Raw genomic sequence first — 19,050 nt, 5'->3', positions numbered from 1 at the left:
CACAACTTTCTATTTTAGGAAATTTCAAACCTCAGAGAAGTAGTATAATGGACACCACATACCCTTCACTAATATTCACCAAAATATGTCTTACCTTATCTGTGTGCATGCTCTTTCTCCATACACACATGTGCACGTGCGTGCACACACACACGCACACACTCACTTTTAGTGACCCATTTGAAGGTAAACAGCAGATCATGACCTTCCTGGCTAAGTACTGAGGAACATGTACTCCTGTTCGGCCAAACACTATCCTCACGTCCAAGAAGCTTTACATAGATTCAACAATGTCTTTTTTTTTTTTTTTGAGACTGAGTCTTGTTCTGTCGCCCAGGCTGGAGTGTAGTGGCATGATCTCGGCTCACTGCAACCTCCGCCTCCCAGGTTCAAGTGATTCTCGTGCCTCAGCCGCCAGAGTAGCTGGGATTACAGGTGTCCACCACCAGGTCTGGCTAATTTTTGTGTTTTTACTAGAGACGGGGTTTTGCCATGTTGCCCAGACTGGTCTCGAACTCCTGGGCTCAAGCAATCCACCCACCTTGGCCTCCCAAAGTGCTGGGATTACAGGCGTGAGCCACTATGTCCGGCCAATGATGTCATCTTAAATACAGCCCATATTCAAATTTTCCCTCTCCTAAAATGTTCCTGATCACTTTTTTGGGGTCTCACTCACTCTCTCTCTTTTTTTTTTGAGACAGGATCTCACTCTGTCACCCAGGCTGGAGAGCAGTGGCTCGATCTCGGCTCACTGTAACCTCTGCCACCCAGGGTCAAGTGATCCTCCCACCTCTGCCTGCTGAGTAGCTGGGATTACAGGTGTGCACCACCACGCCCCGCTAAGTTTTTGTATTTTTGTAGAGACAGAGTTTTGCCATGTTGCTGAGAGTAGTTTCGAACTCCTGAGCGATCCGCCCACCTCGGCCTCCCAAAGTGCTGGGATTACAGGCATGAGCCATTGCCCCTGGCCCTGTCTCTTAAAGTGTCTTTTCCCATTGTTCAGCCTCTCTTAATCCTGGAAACATTTCATTTTGAACCAAGTCTGACCCCCGGTCACATCCCTGCCCTGATCTGCTGGAGGAGTCCAACTTCTTGTCATCTGTCTCTGACAGTCCTTTAAATTGTCTGAAGGTTGAAGACAGCCCTCCTTCTAGAACCCCTCCATCCTGGTCACCATTCTACCATCCTCTGGGATTTTTCCAGACGGTCAATGAACCTTACGACGTGTGGTCCCCAGAACTGGAGACGGAGGGTCCCAGCCTGGGTCTGACCCTCGCGCAGAGCAGGCTCACTGCCTCCCCCTGGTGGGGGGTGCACTCCTCCAGAAGCCGCGTCAGATTACATTGGTCACACTGAGCCCGGGTAGGATCGGCAGCAACTGGACTTTTTCAACCAGTCCTTGTGCAATTGTTGCCCAGTGACTGAAACTGATGTGGAGAAAGAGGTTGGAACTAGTATAGGCTGGAACCATATAACATGCCAGGCCCTGGGGAGATGGAGGCGGCAAAGAGACAAGCCTCAGCCTCCAGGGGAAGCGGACTGTGGAATCTTAGCACCACCAAGTATCAGCTGGGGTACCAAACCTCTCCAAGTCTCAATATTCTCATCTGTAGAAGGAAACAATATTTGAACTTCATAGGTTTCCTGTGAAGATGAAATGAGCTCGTATAAGTGTGCTCAGTAGAGTGGCCGGCGCCTGGTGGACTCCTGTATTGAACTGTCGAAGAATAAATGGAATTTTGGGGTGATGGTTGCCCAACACTGTGGTTGCTTTAAATACTAGTGAGTTGTACGTTTGAAAATGGTTAAAATGGAGGCCAGGCGCAGTGGCTCACGCCTGGAATCCCAGCACTTTGGGAGGCTGACGGGGGCGGATTGCTTGAGCTCAGGAATTTGAGACCATCCCGGGTAACATGGTGAAACCCTGTCTCTACTAAAATACAAAAAATTAGCTGGGCATGGTGGGGCACACCTGTAGTCCCAGCTACTTGGGAGGCTGAAGCACCAGAATCGCTTGAGCCCCCGGGGGGTGGAGGTTGCAGTGAGCCAAGATCACGCCACTGCACTCCAGCTTGGGCTACAGAGTGAGACTCTGTCAAAGAAAAAAAAAAAAGTTAAAATAGTGAATTTTATGTAAAGTGGATTTTACCACAATAATAAAAAAAGAATAAATGGAGGTTTTTCCAGGCAAAAAGGTGGATGGAAGGGTGGGCGATAGCATTTTAGGCATAGAGCTGGTTTCTGAGTTATTGACGACATGCTGTCCAGGACAGAGTCTGTAGCAGAGCTTGTAGGATTCACTAGAGACTGCTCTCTAGGCCAGGGTGGCCTTCAACTGGCATCACCATCTCAGTCACGTTTCACTTTATTTTGCATCAAGATCGCCTGAAAGATTTTGTCGAACACTTTGCTAAAATCAAGACCCAAGTGAAGTCAGCTAGAGGGAGCTGGAAGAAGATGAATTCAAGTTAGAGATGGAGCCCCGCCAAACCAGCAGAGTGGGTGCCAACCTATTCTGCACAATATAATTACCTGGGGGAGACATAAAGAAATTCATGTGAGATTGCATCCTGGGCGCGGTGCACACGCCTGATGACTTCACTTTAAGCTTCTCAGGTAAGTCTAACGCAGCCTAACACAGAACCCGTGTAAGTGGGTGGGCTCATGTTCTTTCTATCTAAGGCGTGTCTTGTTCTCTAACTGGCCCGGCTCCACCCCAAGCACCCAAAGCCAACGTCTACAAGCCGCTGACCTCTCAAGAGTCTGAGTTTTATTTTTAGAGGGGACTATTTGTAGGAGAACAGAACGTGAATAAGTCCAGAGAAAGCACACGCTTGTCAACAAAGCAGATATTTCAACCGGTTCATTGTCTGAGTCTTCTTTCTAGAGGGGGCTATTTGCAGGAGAACAGAACGTGAATAAGGCCAGAGAAAGCACAAACTTGTCGAAAAAGCAGATATTTCAACTGGTTTATTGTATCTTTACAATAATAAAAATAAATTAGTCACACACAAAAATAGTCATTTTTGCTGAAGAGAAAACAGACCATATTCACTCACATAATTCGCCTTCTACCCTTCACTTGCTTATGTAATAATTTAACACTCTAGGGGGGACATGGAGGTGACGGAGTATTTAGTGGGTTCCTTGCTCCTGGCTGTGCAGTTCACAGGCCAACCACAGGCCTTGGCTCCAGCATCCCCAGCAGGTACAAGTGGAAGTGTCAGAGCAGTAAATGCCGCCACTTCCCTCTCAGCCTCTCCCTGTCCTCGCCAGCCACCTGCCTCATCCACGGCTCTAACCAAGCCTGCCGAGCAACTGATGCTGCCAGTGTAACAACGGGGACAAAGCAAAGAGAAAGGGATAACAGACACCCTCCCATTTCCTTCTCCAAATGTCTGTGGATGAGGGGAAGGCAGATTAGATGAGGAAATATAATATTTAAGATGAAAAAGTAGCAATCAGGTTCAGGTACAATGCTACCTGAATGAGTCGAAAAGCAGAGTAATTTATATTTGATCTTAAACCTCAGGGAACTGGACTGATTAGCATACTAAACAATTGTAACTATGGACTGAGAAGAAAACATCAATCATCGTACAGCGACATTCCAGGAGGCTGGGTTAGTATGATCACATGCTTTCACACAAATGTGGATTGCATATGTAAATAAATACCTATCAGGTCCCTTTAAAATTAACACATTCTAAATAATAGAACTATTTTGGTGTAGTGACTCATTCTGCAGATAGAGTTCAGAATACATATTTCCTATAAACATCTTGTATTTACAGAGAACAAAATAATAAGTTATAACAAAGTATATCCTTCTGTCAACTGAGTCGTGGGGAAGGGGTCAAGGCAGGGGGTGTCAGTTTGTGTAGCAGGTGGCTTCCCTCTCGCAAGAGAAAGGACTGAGAAAGTTGGCTGGAAGTTTTCACCCTCTTGTGGTCACATCCTCAGTACGATGGACACCCCCCATCATTATCTGCTGAAACGAACAGGAATGGGGGGTGGTTCAGGGTGCAGGGAGTTTCTTTGCCCCTGCAAAGGTGCAGGAACTCAAGGCGAGCTGAGAAAGAGTGATGGTATCTATAGGGTCCTAGGCAAGCCATGGCTCTGCTTCCACCACGGTGAGTGACCCTGGGCAGGCAGCCCCCTATCCTGCCGCTCAGCTACTCCTCGATGCAGACGGCAGCTCTGACCAACTTGCCAGTGTTTCTCTGAGACATGAGGCCACATTCAGCTCAGGGTTTCAGTCCCACAGTGGGCTCCCCATGGCTAACAGGGTGGCAAAAGTCAGAAACGGAAAGTGCGTAGCTGTGTACTTGCCTTCCCCCACCTAACAAATCACCTAGAGCTCTTCTACTTACAGACTCCCCTAAGCCCCGAGTGGGGATGGCCCTGGGCATCACGTTGCCCAGCCAGATGCTTGAATCCCCTCTCCAGCATCCCTGGCAAACGGCCTCTGCTTCCGCCTCCAGTGATGGGTGGATCACCACCTACCACAGTCCCTCTATCTCTGGAAGGCTCCAACTTGTGAAAAGCTGCGTCTCTGCAGGAGCTAAACTGTGCCTGCCTGTAGCTTCTCGGTCCTTGTCCTAGGAGAGCTCTCCTTGCGCCTTAGTCCCCTCTCCAGCCTGAGGGTTCTCATGAAGTCCTTCCTGCTGTTTCTGAGAGTCTGCACCCTTCATCAGGATGGGGCATTGATAAACTGATGTTATAGATGATCGGTTTTCTTCTTAAAGTATGGTTCTGGCAAATGCAAACAAAATGTGATGTGATCCTCACCACTGTTTTCTCTTCACGTAGCCTGCATGTCTGTGGGTTTTGTTTTTGCATGGTTCCATCCCACTGTCACTCACATTGAGCTTAGTCAGCTGAAATTCTTGCCTCTCTCCCACCTTGTATTTATATAGTTTTTCGTTTTAGTCCAAATATAGGACTTTATGTGGATTCCTGTTGAATTTTTAACATCCAAGTTTTATTCTAATCTCCCTGATCTTTTCTGGATCCAGCACGTGTCACCCAAGCTATTAGCTCTTCAACTTCATGTCATCCATACATTTTGTGAGGAAGCCATCGATATTTTCCCATGTAAACCATATTAAAATGTTTTATATGGCAAGGATCAAATACTAGTCTCCACCTACAAGGCTGATATAGATTATCCAGCCTGTTTTAAGGGAAGTCATGTTTCTTTTTGCCACTTATGTCTTCCTCCTCATTAGAAAATTGATATTCCAACTCTGAAGTGGCTATCTGAATGAAAAAAAAAAAACCCACAACATTGGTTTAGAAAGGTCCTGGTAATATCTGGATTTCTCTGCCACATAACTTGATGAAAATACACCAAGCTCGTGTCTTCTCTTTTCTGTCCCTTTGTAAGGCCATTCTTTTTGAAGCACAAAGAGTGTTGAATGCTAAATACTTTGAGAATAAGTAGATGAGTACATAAGAAAATAAAGAAAAAACCCTCCAAGAACTCTGGGCCAGAGAGGTAAGGTAAAGGGACAGGTGGGCACAGTGCTGAGAACTCTTGTCATGTTCTAGGTCCCTGGAGGCGGGGACAGGCTGCCTTGCCCTCCCTGGGGTCCCCAACAGCTTGCAGGCAGCGGGCACTGAGCATGCCTTTACGGAACTGAACTGACTCCCTCTAGTGGCTGGCTTTACATGGCTTTTTTTTTTTTTTTTTTTTTTTTTTTTTTGGTGTTTTTTGTTTGTTTTTTTAGTTGTATTTCTTAGGCCATCCCTTTTCTATGGAGAGAACCGCAAGTCATCGTGAGGGTGGAAAGAATCGATTGTACTAAATGTCCTTTGCCTAGGCTGCAAGAGGCACAATTTCCTTTTTCAATGGATGAAAGTAAAACGGCAAACTATTTTTGTTTGGACTTTGTTGACTTTTGTGAGGAAACCATATAACAGCTTTAATATCTAATTTTAAAATTCAGAGCAGGAAACGAGGCAATCCAGTACACAGGCCAAAAAAAAAAAACCAGTATCGAAATGTAAATTCCAATTCCCTATTATGGCCAGTTAAAGAACAATGGGAAGACCAAGAAGGAGATGGCAGGACAGAAGAAAGGAGAAGGGGAAATAATGGGCACTAAGAAAGCAGAAAGAGACATATTTGGAGGGAGATGGCTACTGAAATCTGGGCTTTTCTTAGATCCTCTCCAAGGAAAGTTATCACTGGAAATACCCAAGGCCCTGATTGTATGCATTGTGCTAGGGAGAAAGACATTCAGATGCTGAAATAAAAAACTAGGGAATTAGTAAAAATTGGATCTCTAAGACAAATAAATTGATCAAACTATAATAATAATAATAACCAAACTTCTAATAATGTATAATCTCTCCAGAGATGAACTCCAAGAATAGCTCAATGGTTTGTTGGAAAAAAAAAAGAAGAGACCCCTGGTTTATGTACTTTCTCCCCCAGGGAGACATGGGGCTGATCCATCGGCTCCTCTTCAACTGCACAGTTGGCAGGCTGGCCATTCTCATGGAGGGTCATTCTCCTTTTAAAGAATGGTTAGGTAACCTTCAGCAGCCATAGGGCACGTTAGACATAAAGAGACAAAGCCATCACTGACCCAGCCCAGCCACGAGAATTGCTGAGTTGGAAGAACCAGGGTGTTCATCTCCCACTCAACAGAGAATTCCCTTTAAGGACAGAGCGCTCTCTCATGTGTGGTGGCCCTTGCTTCTGTTGGGCGGCTTTGATGGCTAGAAGGTGTTCCTTTAACTTGAGCTAAAACAGCCTCTCTCTCTTCCACTCATTGATCTTACCCTGCCCTCCAGCATGAAAACCTCTTCAAATGACTGGCAAGATCTGAGAGCAGCCGCATACAGCAACCACTGTCCTCGTGACAAGAGGCAAAACAAGTGGCGAGTGGAAAAGAGCAGGCCCTGAACAGCACCGGTCAATATGCTTGGCCTCTCTGGTCTCTTCATTTTGTCGGTTTGGGAGCCTGGGCTTCTGCCAGGCTGCTTATCTGTAGGAGTTCCACGAGAATCAGGAGATGGGGATGCTTTTGGGAAATGATGCCTGGGGCTCCCCAGAAAAGAAGCTGGAAAGCTACCCATAGAAAGGCCAAATAGAATTTCTGAAAGCCCCAGGTTAGTGGAAGCCTAAAGAGCGTGTCAGGCTAGGTTGCCATACTGCTTCCAAAAGCTGCAAACCATCATCACAGTGGCAGATTTGTCAGCTAAAAGAGCAAATGGGGGAAACATTTTGCTAAGAATCCAGGCTTGCTTTAAAAGGGAACCTATGGCCCAGGACCATAAGACAAATTTTCTGTAAGTTTACAATTTGTTTAGCTTGCCATTGTTTCTTAATGGGTAAAACATACATATATTCCTCTTAACTGGTTTTCGGAGGGTCCACCTTTCAATATGCACTGCATCCTTCCAGGCCTGTGGCCTCTGGAACTGGATAGTTGGGGGAAGTGAATTGGAAGAGATGGGGAAGGGTCCACAGCTCCTTGTCCCAGGCCAACTGCATTAATGCAGATCTTGCTGCTCAAGTCTGGGGGTGGGGCGTATGGACTGTGAGTCATGGGGGAGAGGAGGAATTTGTGGCCACAGAGGGAAATTCATAAACAAACCAGAAAGACCAGAGACTTTTTCTAATACAGCAGTGTTTTGGCTGGGACAGGTTGGCCAGACTCTCCAGGGGCGTGGTGAAGAATGTGGGGGAGGCGGCTGAGGCAGGGCAGAGCCCAGGCCGCAGAGCTGTGTGCTTCACAAGTTGGCTCTGTGGTCGGGAAGGCTCCACGGCCATAAGGACCCTGGCCTTTGATTCCCTGGGAGGAACAGCACTTGGAATGGAGTCAGAATTTCAGGCAATCACCTGGTTCCCCCAATGGCTTTCTTGTCTCACGGACAGTTTAACAAAGCCGGCAGAGTCCTGTAACTAGGATCTGTAACTTTGCGGGGAAGGGCAAGTAGGAACAGACATCCAAAACAACTGAGTGCTGGGATAAAGGCATGATCGGAAAGATTTCAGGGGCCTGGGCTTTGTTTGCATTCTGGGAAACTTCTCAGTCTCTTGGTCAGAAATGAAGCAGCACCTTTCACATCTAAGGACAGGCTGGTTACTGGTAGATGACTGGGGCGGGGACTCAGCTCTTCCACTGGTTGGGTGAATATACCTGGCAGGTCAATTACCTAAGTTGAGCCTCAGTTTCCTTGTCAGTAAAATGGGGATAATGAGTCACCCCTGCCTCCCATTCTGGGGTGTTGTGAGCTGCTAAGGAGCTAGTATCTGTGAGTATACCTGCTAAATAAAGCACAATATTCATGTGAGCTATCTGTGTCATAGGGCAGGAAAACAGTCTAATGTCTTTGAGAATGAAAACAGGCACATCTGGGCTGAGGTCACAGAGGGATGCACGCGTGTCAGCAAGGCTTAGTGGGGCGCTGGGTTGGGGGCACTGCCTCCTTGGACTCTTGCTAAGTTTAGAAAGGCCAGCAGCATCAGGGACGGGGCAGCGCTCAGTCAGTGGCCCATCTGCTGACTTGAAGGTGCCAGATAGGAGCAGGGCTGAGAGCTCCATGTACTTCCCACTGCTTGACTTTCAAAGGGCACCATTAGCAGATGCCAGGTCCAAGGAGGGGATCATCAGTACATGGTGATGCTTAAAGGACCGACTGTGGCTTTCAAACATCCTGTGTAAAAAGCCCCTGGGTACCATGGGGTGCATTCACCGGACGCAGGGGTGGTGACTAAGTTGGTTGGCAGCGCCTGGGCCAGGGGGCCCGTGCTGGAGCAGCAGCCAGCCAGGTGCACTGCTGAAGCCCCAGGGAAGGCAGTGATGCTGCCCTACTGATGGGGGTGCAGGAGTGTTATCTGCTCCCCAGGAAGCCCGTCTGCCTGTTGGCCACACGGGTGCAGGAGGCACAGCAGGCGGTCTTGTAGTAGTTGTAGACACAGAGTCTTGCCTGGACCACCACGTTGCAGTTGTAGTACTTGTCCTTGCAGTTTTCATCTGTAGTGAAAGAGAACGAACAGAAGACTCCCTGAGCACAAGAGGCAGCCTGGACCAGTGGGAAGAGAAAGGGCGGTGGCTGTGGCTTTAACTCCTGCGCTGCTGTTTATTACCATTGTGGGGTGTGAATGTGTGCCAAGGGCTCACAGGTTTTTCTCTTTCTTTTAAACATTATAAGGGAAATAGGTATAGAGAATAAGTTACTCATCTGTGTCCTCACTTCTCTCTGATCACTTCCTCCTTCATCCTCATCACTCCAGAGGTATTCAGAAGTTCCAAATTTGGCGTTTCTTATCCCCAAACATTTCTTTACACTTAAACTCTATGTGAGGGAATCCCTCACCACTCTGTGACATTTAAACATAAAAGATACATATTGTATAAGCTCCTTGGCAACTTGCTCAACATTGAATTTGTGCGATTCATTCATATTTGATGAATGCTATATTTTCATTATTGAATTTTCTTGTATATATAATCCACAATTTAATCATTTTCTATTGATGGACATTTAAGTTGGACATTAATCCAACTTTTTTTTCTAGTGCAAACAATGCTTTTAAGTAGTTTTGTTACCATCCTCTGCCTGGGCCTTGCTGGGTCATAAGGCATATCAAACTTTGCTAGATACGGTCAGTTTGCTCTCCAAAGTCGGTATAACTGTTTATGTTCCTGTCAGTAAAACAGAAGAATTCTCTTTTTGCCATATGTTTTAGTTTTTGCTGAGCTAGTGAATGTGAAATGATTCCCACGTGAGGCTGAACATATCATGTATATTTGCCATGCAAACTTCCTTTTCTGTGAATTGCTTTTCTGATCTTTTGCTCATTTTCTGATTTAGTTAACTTTAAAAAATGATTCACGAAAATTCTTTATATTTAATGGATCTGATCCTTTGTTAGTTAGGTTATATGTGCTGCAAATATCTTCTTCAGCCTGTGGCTTTTCTGATCACTTTGCTTCTGGTGTTGTTTGATAAACAGAGATTTTTAATTTTAATGTAATTGATACTAAAATATGTTTTCCTTTGTGGTTTGGAATTGTTGGTTTCATTTAAAAAACCCTCTGTACTCTGAAATAAAATATAAATTTCCCTGTTCTCTTCTAAAAGTTTTAAAATGTTCTTTTCACATTCATTTGACTAATCCACCAGGAATTAGGGTTTGTGGAGTGTATGGTATGTGTAGGATGAAAGGAGGGAGTTCAGTTTTCTTGTTTTCTTCTTTGTATATGGATAAACAATTGTCTCATGACCATTTATTGAATTGTTCATCTTTTCCCCACAGCCTCATAATATGACCTCCATCACACATCACGCATCCTTTATATGCTTATTTCTGGCCTGTTCTGCTCTCCTGGCTTTTTTTAATCCATCCTTGTACCAATATGCCTTGATATGTGGTAGGAAAAGTCCCTCAACATGGTTAATCATCAAAACAGCCTTGACTCTTCTTGGTTCCTTGCTCTTGCTCTTCCATATAAACTTTTATTTATTTATTTTTTTGAGACGGAGTCTCGCTGTATCACCCAGGCTGGAATGCAGTGGCTCTATCTCAGCTCATTGCAATCTCTGCCTCCCGGGTCCAAGCCTTTCTCCTGCCTCAGCCTCCCGAGTAGCTGGGATTACAGGCACATGCTGCCACACTTGGCTAATTTTTTTTGTATTTTTAGTAGAGATAGGGTTTCATCATGTTGCCCAGGCTGGTCTCCCACTCCAGCTCAAGTGATCTGCCTGCCTCGGCCTCCCGAAGTGCTGAGATTACAGGTGTGAGCCACTACATAAACTTTAGACACAGGTTGTCAGATTTTTCTATGAAAAACCTTGCCTGGATTTTGATTAATATTGCTTGAATTTATAGATTACTTTGGGAAAGAACTGACAATATACTTCTCAGCTGCTTGCTTTTTAAAATATTACTCATAAATATATTTAGATAATTTTTTGTATCATAATATCTACCATCTTCTTTTTTGGGGTGTCTCTATTTTGTCCTATGTGCTGGAACATAATTAAATAAGTCATTTCCTTCTATTTATAGCAATGTAATTGCTTCCAATTTTTTTTTTTTTTTTTTTTTGAGATGGAGTTTTGCTCTTGTTGCCCAGGCTGGAGTGCAATGTCATGATATCGGCTCACCGCAACCTCTGCCTCCCGGGTTCAAGCGATTCTCCTGCCTCAGCCTCCTGAGTAGCTGAGACTACAGGCACATGCCACCACGCCTGGCTAATTTTATGTATTTTTAGTAGAGATGGGGTTTCACTGTGTTAGCCAGGCTGGTCTCAATCTCCTGATCGTGATCCGCCTGCCTTGGCCTCCCAAAGTGCTGGGATTACAGGTGTGAGTCACGGGGCCCACCTTGCTTCCAATTTTTATAAGTTACAAGAAATTGTACGGTTCATTCATTAATTCTACACAATTCACTAAGCCCTATTTTTTTTTTTTCAGAGATGAGGTCTTTCTGTGTTGCTCAGGCTGAGGTGGCGTGACTGTTCATAGGGGCAACCACAGTTTGGGTTGCTGGGCTCAAGTGATCCTCCTGCCTCTGCGTCCTGAGTAGGTGGCACACCCGATGAGCCCTATTCTTTGCATGTGTGTGCATCTGTACATTTTTGAGAGCATATTTTTAGTATATATTCCTAGAAGTGAAATTATTAAGTCAAAGATAATATCTTTGTATCTTGATAGATACTGATAAAATTATCTTCAAAAAGTTTACGAGTTGCCACTTGACCTATCCCCCACGAGGTTGCCAACACTGAACGAACATTGTGTAATATTTTAAAAGTTTGCCAATCTTATGGAAAAACATGGACTTCCATTATTTTTAAAATTTGCATTTCTGATTACTAGTAGCTTGAGCATTTCTTCAGCCTCTTGTGGTAGATTTTTTTTTTTTTTTTTTTGAGACAGGTTCTCACTCTCACTCAGCCTGGAGTGCAGTAGTACGATCATGGCTCACTGCAGCCTCGACTTCCTGGGCTCAGGTGATTCTCTCACCTCAGCCTTCCAAGTAGCTGGGACTACAGGCATGCGCCACTACACCTGGCTAATTTTTATATTTTTTGTAGAGAAGGATTTCACCATGTTACCCAGGCTGGTCTCAAACTCCTGGCCCAAGTGATCCACCGGTTTCAGCCTCCCGAAGTGCTGGGACTACAGCTATGAGCCACCGCACCCGGCCTTGTGGTGAGTTTGTTCATTTCGTTTATTCTTTAAAAAACTGGACCACTTGTCTTTTTTTAAAAATTGAGTGAGTTCTGTCTATATTGGGGATTTAATTTTCTGTCTATTTGAGTGACATTTATTTGATTTTAAGATGCTATCAATTGTAGGATGATTTAATCATGTCACTCTGGGATAAAATGAAAGATTATATGCAGATTTCAAAAAACTGACAACAGCACACATGTACCCATGTACTCAGGTACTATTTTCTTCTTCAACAGCATCATCAAAATGTGCACTTGAGCCTTCTTTTCCTTCAGAGCCTACACAGATTCTTGCTATCAGCAGCCCTCTGGGATATACTGAAGTGTGTGTCATAACTCTGGCTTGTGGCCTGGACATCTTTAGTAATTTTGGCATTGACAGGTATAATTTTGAGGCACATCAAAGAATACCAAGGCTTTGTCTACATCTTCTGTTTTGTTAATCTCATAGTTTCCCTTTTTCTCTAGTTGGATTTTATATAATTAGAAGTTAGACAATTTCCCCTGCTTGAAAAGACACCATAGACAAACACAGAAGACAAAAACAGTGGCAACACATTTTGTAGCATATTATATTAGTTAGAAGCCTTTGACATAGTGAGGCAGCTGAGTGACAGCTCTTCAGAGTACATGATTTGCTTATGCCAATCATTCCTGGCTTTGAGAATTACACAATCAATTCCAAGGACTTGGTGATTTTGATTGTCTTTAGTTGTATTATCTGGCCTGAGACAAACAGGTAACTTTATGTGTATAACTTTTTTTTTTTTGAGACATGGTCCCACTCTGTCTCCTAGGCTGGAGTGCAGTGGTGCAATTGCACCTCACTACAGCCTTGACCTCTTGGGCTCAAGTGATCTTCCTACCTCAGCTTTCCAATTAGCCGCAACCATGGGCGTGCCCTACCACGCCCAGCTAATTTTTAAGCGTTTTTTGTCGAGATGGGGTTTCCCAGGCTGGTCTTGAACTGCTGGGCTCAAGAAATCCTCCCATCTTGGCCTCCCAAAGTGCTGGAATTACAGGTGTGAGCCATTGCATCCAGCCCAAGATACTTTCTTTTAGCATTTTTACAGACTGTTTTCTCTGTTAGAGTCTTTAATCCATTAGACATTTATATATTTTATATTTTTAAAGGGATCGTCAGTGTGGTCTCAATACAATGGAAGTCTCTCCTCTCCCCACTTACTTATCATTCCCCCTTTATCAAACTTAACTTTCCTTTATAAAGGAGTCTGTTTCAGAATTCTGCATTATAACATTGGTATATGGTATGCCTATATCATATATTAGCTTTGTGCAAAAGTAAATGCAGCTTTGAAAATAATGGCAAAACCCACAATTACTTTTGCACCAACCTAATAGTTTTAGTTTCTGTAGCTTTATAATATGTTCCAATATATGGCACATACAGCTCCCCTCGGGAACCTTCTTTTATCATCTTTATAGTATTGAGTGTTCCCATTCAGGAACATGTTAATGTTTCTATCTATTCACATTTCCCTTTATATTCTATAGCAAGGCTTTCTTACTTTTAATTATTTATTTTTTCTATATAGATCTTATAAACTTGTTAATTTTCTTCTTATGGAATTTATGGGTTTTTTTGGTAGCTACCAGGAATGGTCATCCCCATAACTTTAGTCATGGGTCATTTCTGGGACATAGGAAACTTTTGATCATAAAGCATCTATGCTGTAACTGACACATCTTCCCTGGGATAGGAAGGATGTTAGGTCAGTACATTAAAACCTTCAATTTGGTCCACAGCAGGAGGAATCTACCCCATGAAAGCTTATTGATATGTTAATACATTTCCTTTGATGTTATTGTGAAGACAGAAAAGTAAATATGTTCTTAGCAGACTGTGAAGAAGCTACTGAAGGGGCTTGGTGCACCTCCATTCTGGAACCAGTCCTGACTACACCTGGGGGTACATTCTGAGTAGATTTCAAGTTGGGCTTTGGGGCATCCAATATGCCTCTGGAGATGCATCTTCACCCACCTCACACTTCCTATCTGACCAATCTATGTGCGAGGTGTCTTCTTTGGTTTTCTGGCTGTACTTGAGCTCCCCTGCTGGGATGGGCCCCTTCCTCATGAACCGCAGCCCATGAGAGGGCCTAACCTCCCTAACGCTCTCCAATGCTTTCCTCCAGGAAACTGGCCCCTATTGCAAGGGTGCAGGTTGGAATCTTCTGAATTGCAAGATTGCTGTTCTTTGCAGGACTCTGACCATTGTGTGGCCTAGATCTTCCTGCTGTCTACTCCCCCTCCTTGAGTCTAGTCACTGCATCTCTCTGGACTCAGCTTGCACTATGCCCCTCTGAGAGATGGTCAGACCCTCCATCACTGTCTCTACCAAATCTTGGCCTCCTCCCCTTCCTCCTTTCTCTGCCAACTCCCTGCTAAGGTCCCAGAATCTCCCCACATGGTCCAGCCTACACTGGTTTGCACCTACAATTAAAAGTTGACATTTTACTACTTTGACCTTAAGGATGATAGAGCCAAATCTTTGAAGGCATTACCATTTTAATCAATCCACACTAAAGTGTGTCTCTTGGTGGGTGGCTTAGACAGCCATCCTCGCTATGAATGATCATCTTAAACTATGAAACTTATAATACCCAAAGCACCTCGACCCTCTGAACTCCATGACTGTGTGCAAGGTCACAGAAAGACCTAGAAGACGCTTGTTATTGTGTTAAAAAACACAAACCTTTCCCCCATGATTGAAATCTCTACTTACCAACTTCAGGGACACAGTCCTGAGGGTTACAAGATTCTCTCTCTTCTGGTTTCAACTGAGGGTCACAGAGGTTACTTAGAGTCATGTCATCTGACAGACACCGCACTTCCCGGACCCGAAACCCGCCCTGGCAGCTCTTGGAACACTGCATGGGAACAAAGGGAAAATATCAGATATTTGGGCAGACCAATAGCTCAGCACACCGGAGAAGGAAGACACTGGAAAATCTCAAACATTTCCAAAAGGAGATAGAATATGAAAACAAACTCCCATGTACCTATCAACCAGCTTCAACAATCAGCAACTCATGCCAGGTGTGTCCCATCCATATCCCCAGCCCTCCTGCTCCTCCCACTATTTTGAAGCAAATCTAGACATCTGATCACTTCTTCCATATAATTCAGGCTGTAGCTCTAAAAGACAAGAAGTCTTAACAATTACCACAGTATCATTATTCTACCTAGAAATTACAATAATTTCTTATTCTCTTCAATATAGACTCAGTGTTCCTACTTCCACTTATCTTGCGAATCCTATAGATTTTTTTCTTTTTTGAGACGGAGTCTTGCTTTGTCACCCAGGCTGGAGTGCAGTGGTGCGATCTCGGCTCGCTGCAACCTCCGCCTCCCAGGTTCAAGCAATTGTGCTGCCTCAGCCTCCCCAGTAGCTGGGATTACAGGTGCGTGCCACCACGCCTGGCTAATTTTTGTATTTTTAGTAGAGACGGGGTTTCACACCATGTTGCCTAGGCTGGTCTCAAGCTCCTGACTTGAGGTGATCTGCCCACCTCGACCTCCCAAAGTGCTGGGATTATAGGCGTGAGCCACTGCACCCAGCCAATATTTTTTAATACAGATTTTTTTCCCTCTAAAAATCAGGATTGCTGGGCGCGGTGGCTCACACCTGCAATCCCAGCAGTTTGGGAGGCTGAGGCGGGCGGAGCACGAGGTCAGAAGATCGAGACCATCCTGGCTAACACAGTGAAAACTCGTCTCTACTAAAAATACAAAAATATTAGCCATGCGTGGTGGTGGGCACCTGTAGTCCCAGCTACTTGGGAGGCTGAGGCAGGAGAATGGTGTGAACCCGGGAGGCAGAGGTTGCAGTGAGCCGAGATGGTGCTACTGCACTCCAGCCTGGGCGAGAGTGAGACTTTGTCTCAAACAAACAAACAAACAAAAAACAGGATCTGCATCAGGTCTGCAAGTTGCAATTGGTCAATAAGTCTCTCACAACTCTTTCAATCCACAGGTTTCCCTTCCACTGTCTTTTTCCTTCTTGCACTTAAAAAGTTTTTGGTTGCGGTGGGGGGTGGAACTCTGTGGTTTCCCATAGTCTGGATTTTGCTGACTGTACTCCCATGGTGTAATTCGTGTTCCTCTATGCTCTATATCTCCTGAACATTGAAGGCTGGACCTAAAAGAGGCCTTAACAGGTGCAGGTTTTTTTTTTTTGTTTTTTGTTTTTTTTTTGTGAGACTACTTCCGGGGGGCTGCCTCTGTTTTGGGGATGTTAGTGGCCACTGATGTGCAATGCTCAGATCCATTAGTTTATTGGGGGTTTAGAATTCTAATTCTAATTCTATCATATTCCCTCAGCACCTTTACTCTTTGGTTACCCAGTGGTATGTTGTTTAAGAAACAGAGCATAAACACTTGAATCTTTCCCTTCATTTACGGGTTTTCATAATAATAAGTTGGTTCCCTAACATCCTATAATGATGACTTATCAGTTTTTTAAAGTATTATAAACTTATTGTAAATGGATGGATTTAAACACATATAATGTGTTTCATCCAATCTATGGTATTATTATTCTTACTGATGCTCAATGGTTCACAGGAGCCTCTACAAGTTGGCTCTGGGATGCTTTGGACATGAGCTCTGTTGTGTTTAAGAACTTCCTTGCTGCCTGCTAGGAAAAGATATCCCAACCTAACTTACATATATGCTGCTCCAGATCTGGAAGCAGCCACCCCCTCTGAATCCCTAGATTGGTCACTGATTCTAGACTCTTTCAGTGGGTGAAATTAGAAAAGATTTTTAGAAACATAACTTAATTTCTAAGTTTATACTGACACTTCCAATTCAAATTCAGGACAACAGGCTTTTTGTTGAGGTCTTAAGCCATACAATATCTATCTGGTATCTGTATCTACTTTCTCCTAAGTTTGAACATACAACTTCTCAAGGATATTGGGGCTAATAGAATTATACTATCATCTAATTACTCATTTACCTTCTCACACATTATATGCCCAATCATCATATCCAGTACAACACTATCACCAAAAATAGGATATTTGCAAACTGTGAACATTTTTCTGCAGTAATTTTTTTTAGGGATAGAATGTCAAATTACTATGTATTAAAGTCACTTGCAATAATGCTGACGCCACCAACTGGAAACATATTTAGATTAATTTGTTTCATTGTATTTTCAGTTTTGGGGGATTGCTTTTTTAAAATTAAATTTTCTTTTATAATTATCTAAAATATTTACTTAGTTCCAAACTCAAATTTGTAAAACAAGGTACATTCAAAGAAGTCTAGCTTCCATCAGTATTTGCTATTATAGTAACCATTGACTTCATATTTTCTAAATTTGCATCTAAAAATTTCCCTTTTTGTGGTATACACATCAGTTTTGACAAATTCATACAGTTGTGTATCTCCTACTGCAAACAAGACACGAAATATTTTCATTGCAGACAAAAAATTCCCATGCTGCCCCTCTGCAGCCAGATTGCACAGATGTGGTCACTCCATCCTCCAGCAGGCACTGATTTGGCCTTTGTCTCTGTAGCTTCTCCTTTTACAGAATATTATACAGATGGACTCATACAACACGTAGTTTTTGGAACCTGGTTTTTTTTTTTACTTAGCAAAATGCACTGGAAGTTCATCCATATTTTTGTTGCTGAGTTTTTTGTTCCACTGTGTGGATGCACCATGGTTTGTCCGTTCACCTGCTGACGGACATTTGGGTTGTTTCCAGCAGGTGTTTTTGAAGTTTGTCTCCTTCAACTTGGCCTGGTGAGCATGGCTCTTTGTAGATTCTCCAAATCAGATGACAAAAGAAAACTGCAATCTGTTATTGTATCCTCAAGCCTTGGTCAACATCAAAATAATTAAATTCCACTTCCCAGAAGTTGCCAGAAACCTTTCAACCCACCTCCTTCATTCCCATCTACCTCTGAGATGTGGTTTGCTACACAGCCAAACGGCTGTTATCACTGGAGCAGAGAGACACTTTTTGGAAATGGAATTCTCAGCTTTATTCATATATTTTCTAAGCAAAATTCCCTTTTATCACCCTTGGATCACTGTGAGAAAGGCTCTGGCCCCCCTACTCTGGGCTCACTACAGCCTCTGCTTGAAGAACTTCAGTGATGAGAAGCAGAATGACCCTTCCACCACTTCCCACCCCGACCCACAGAACTACGCCAATAGTCACCTGGGATGGGGCCCTCAGGAGGTTTTCTGGTCACCTGGAATGACGGTGAGGAGGTTTTCTGTTTTAGGAAGTTTCTTGAAAATGAACTCTTCAACTTGAAAAAAATGAATCTTATCACTGTATCCATGCTTTCCCCTTTCATTTCTTAATAACTTATTTCTGTATTTATCAATCTCTTTCTTTCTTCATTTACACACTATTTAGCTCCTTACAAAAAGGATTTGAAATGACTTGAGAAAGACTTAGAGGGCCACAAGATTTAAAAAAAGTGAGAAAACTAGGACTAAAGGAAGATAAAAGTAGGAAAAAGAAAGAGAAGCCACGGGAATATTAGCACATAAAATCCACTTTGCAGGATCTGGTATACTCTCTCTTTGAGGTGAGGCATAATTTTGGCTTTGAGCTTCCTAGTAGCCAGTTCAAATAGAAAACAGAATCAGTCCCACAATCCATAATCCAGAATGTCTATAGGATTTTTAAAAAGTGTATACACACATACACACACAGAGAGAGAGAGAGAGTGTGTAAGTGTGTGTAATGTAGTAATTAAAAAAAAAATTTTTTTAGAGATGGGTTCTTGCTAGTTGCCCTGGCTGGTTTCAAATTCCTAGCCTCAAGTGATCTTCCCACCTTAGCCTCCCAAAG

At 43.7% G+C, this 19,050-nt stretch overlaps 1 protein-coding gene across 3 annotated transcripts in view; it reads right to left on the bottom strand.

The window, feature by feature from the left end:
* Positions 1–2,952: 2,952 nt before the first annotated feature.
* THSD4 (thrombospondin type 1 domain containing 4) overlaps positions 2,953–19,050 on the bottom strand; it is a 680,304-nt gene continuing 664,206 nt past the window's right edge. For all 3 annotated transcript variants that reach the window (XM_024232473.3, XM_063716704.1, XM_024232474.3), the window contains 2 exons: positions 14,950–15,094; positions 2,953–8,993 (listed from right to left, as the gene is read on the bottom strand). In XM_024232473.3, the coding sequence (XP_024088241.3) occupies positions 8,851–8,993; positions 14,950–15,094 (288 nt within the window). In that variant the 3' untranslated portion in view covers positions 2,953–8,850. The remainder of the gene's footprint in view (positions 8,994–14,949; positions 15,095–19,050) is intronic.

Source organism: Pongo abelii, chromosome 16, assembly GCF_028885655.2.
Source record: "Pongo abelii isolate AG06213 chromosome 16, NHGRI_mPonAbe1-v2.0_pri, whole genome shotgun sequence".
In the NCBI taxonomy this organism is placed as follows: domain Eukaryota; kingdom Metazoa; phylum Chordata; class Mammalia; order Primates; family Hominidae; genus Pongo; species Pongo abelii.
Note: the sequence above shows the minus strand (reverse complement) of the source record. Positions and strands in the feature narration are given on the sequence as shown.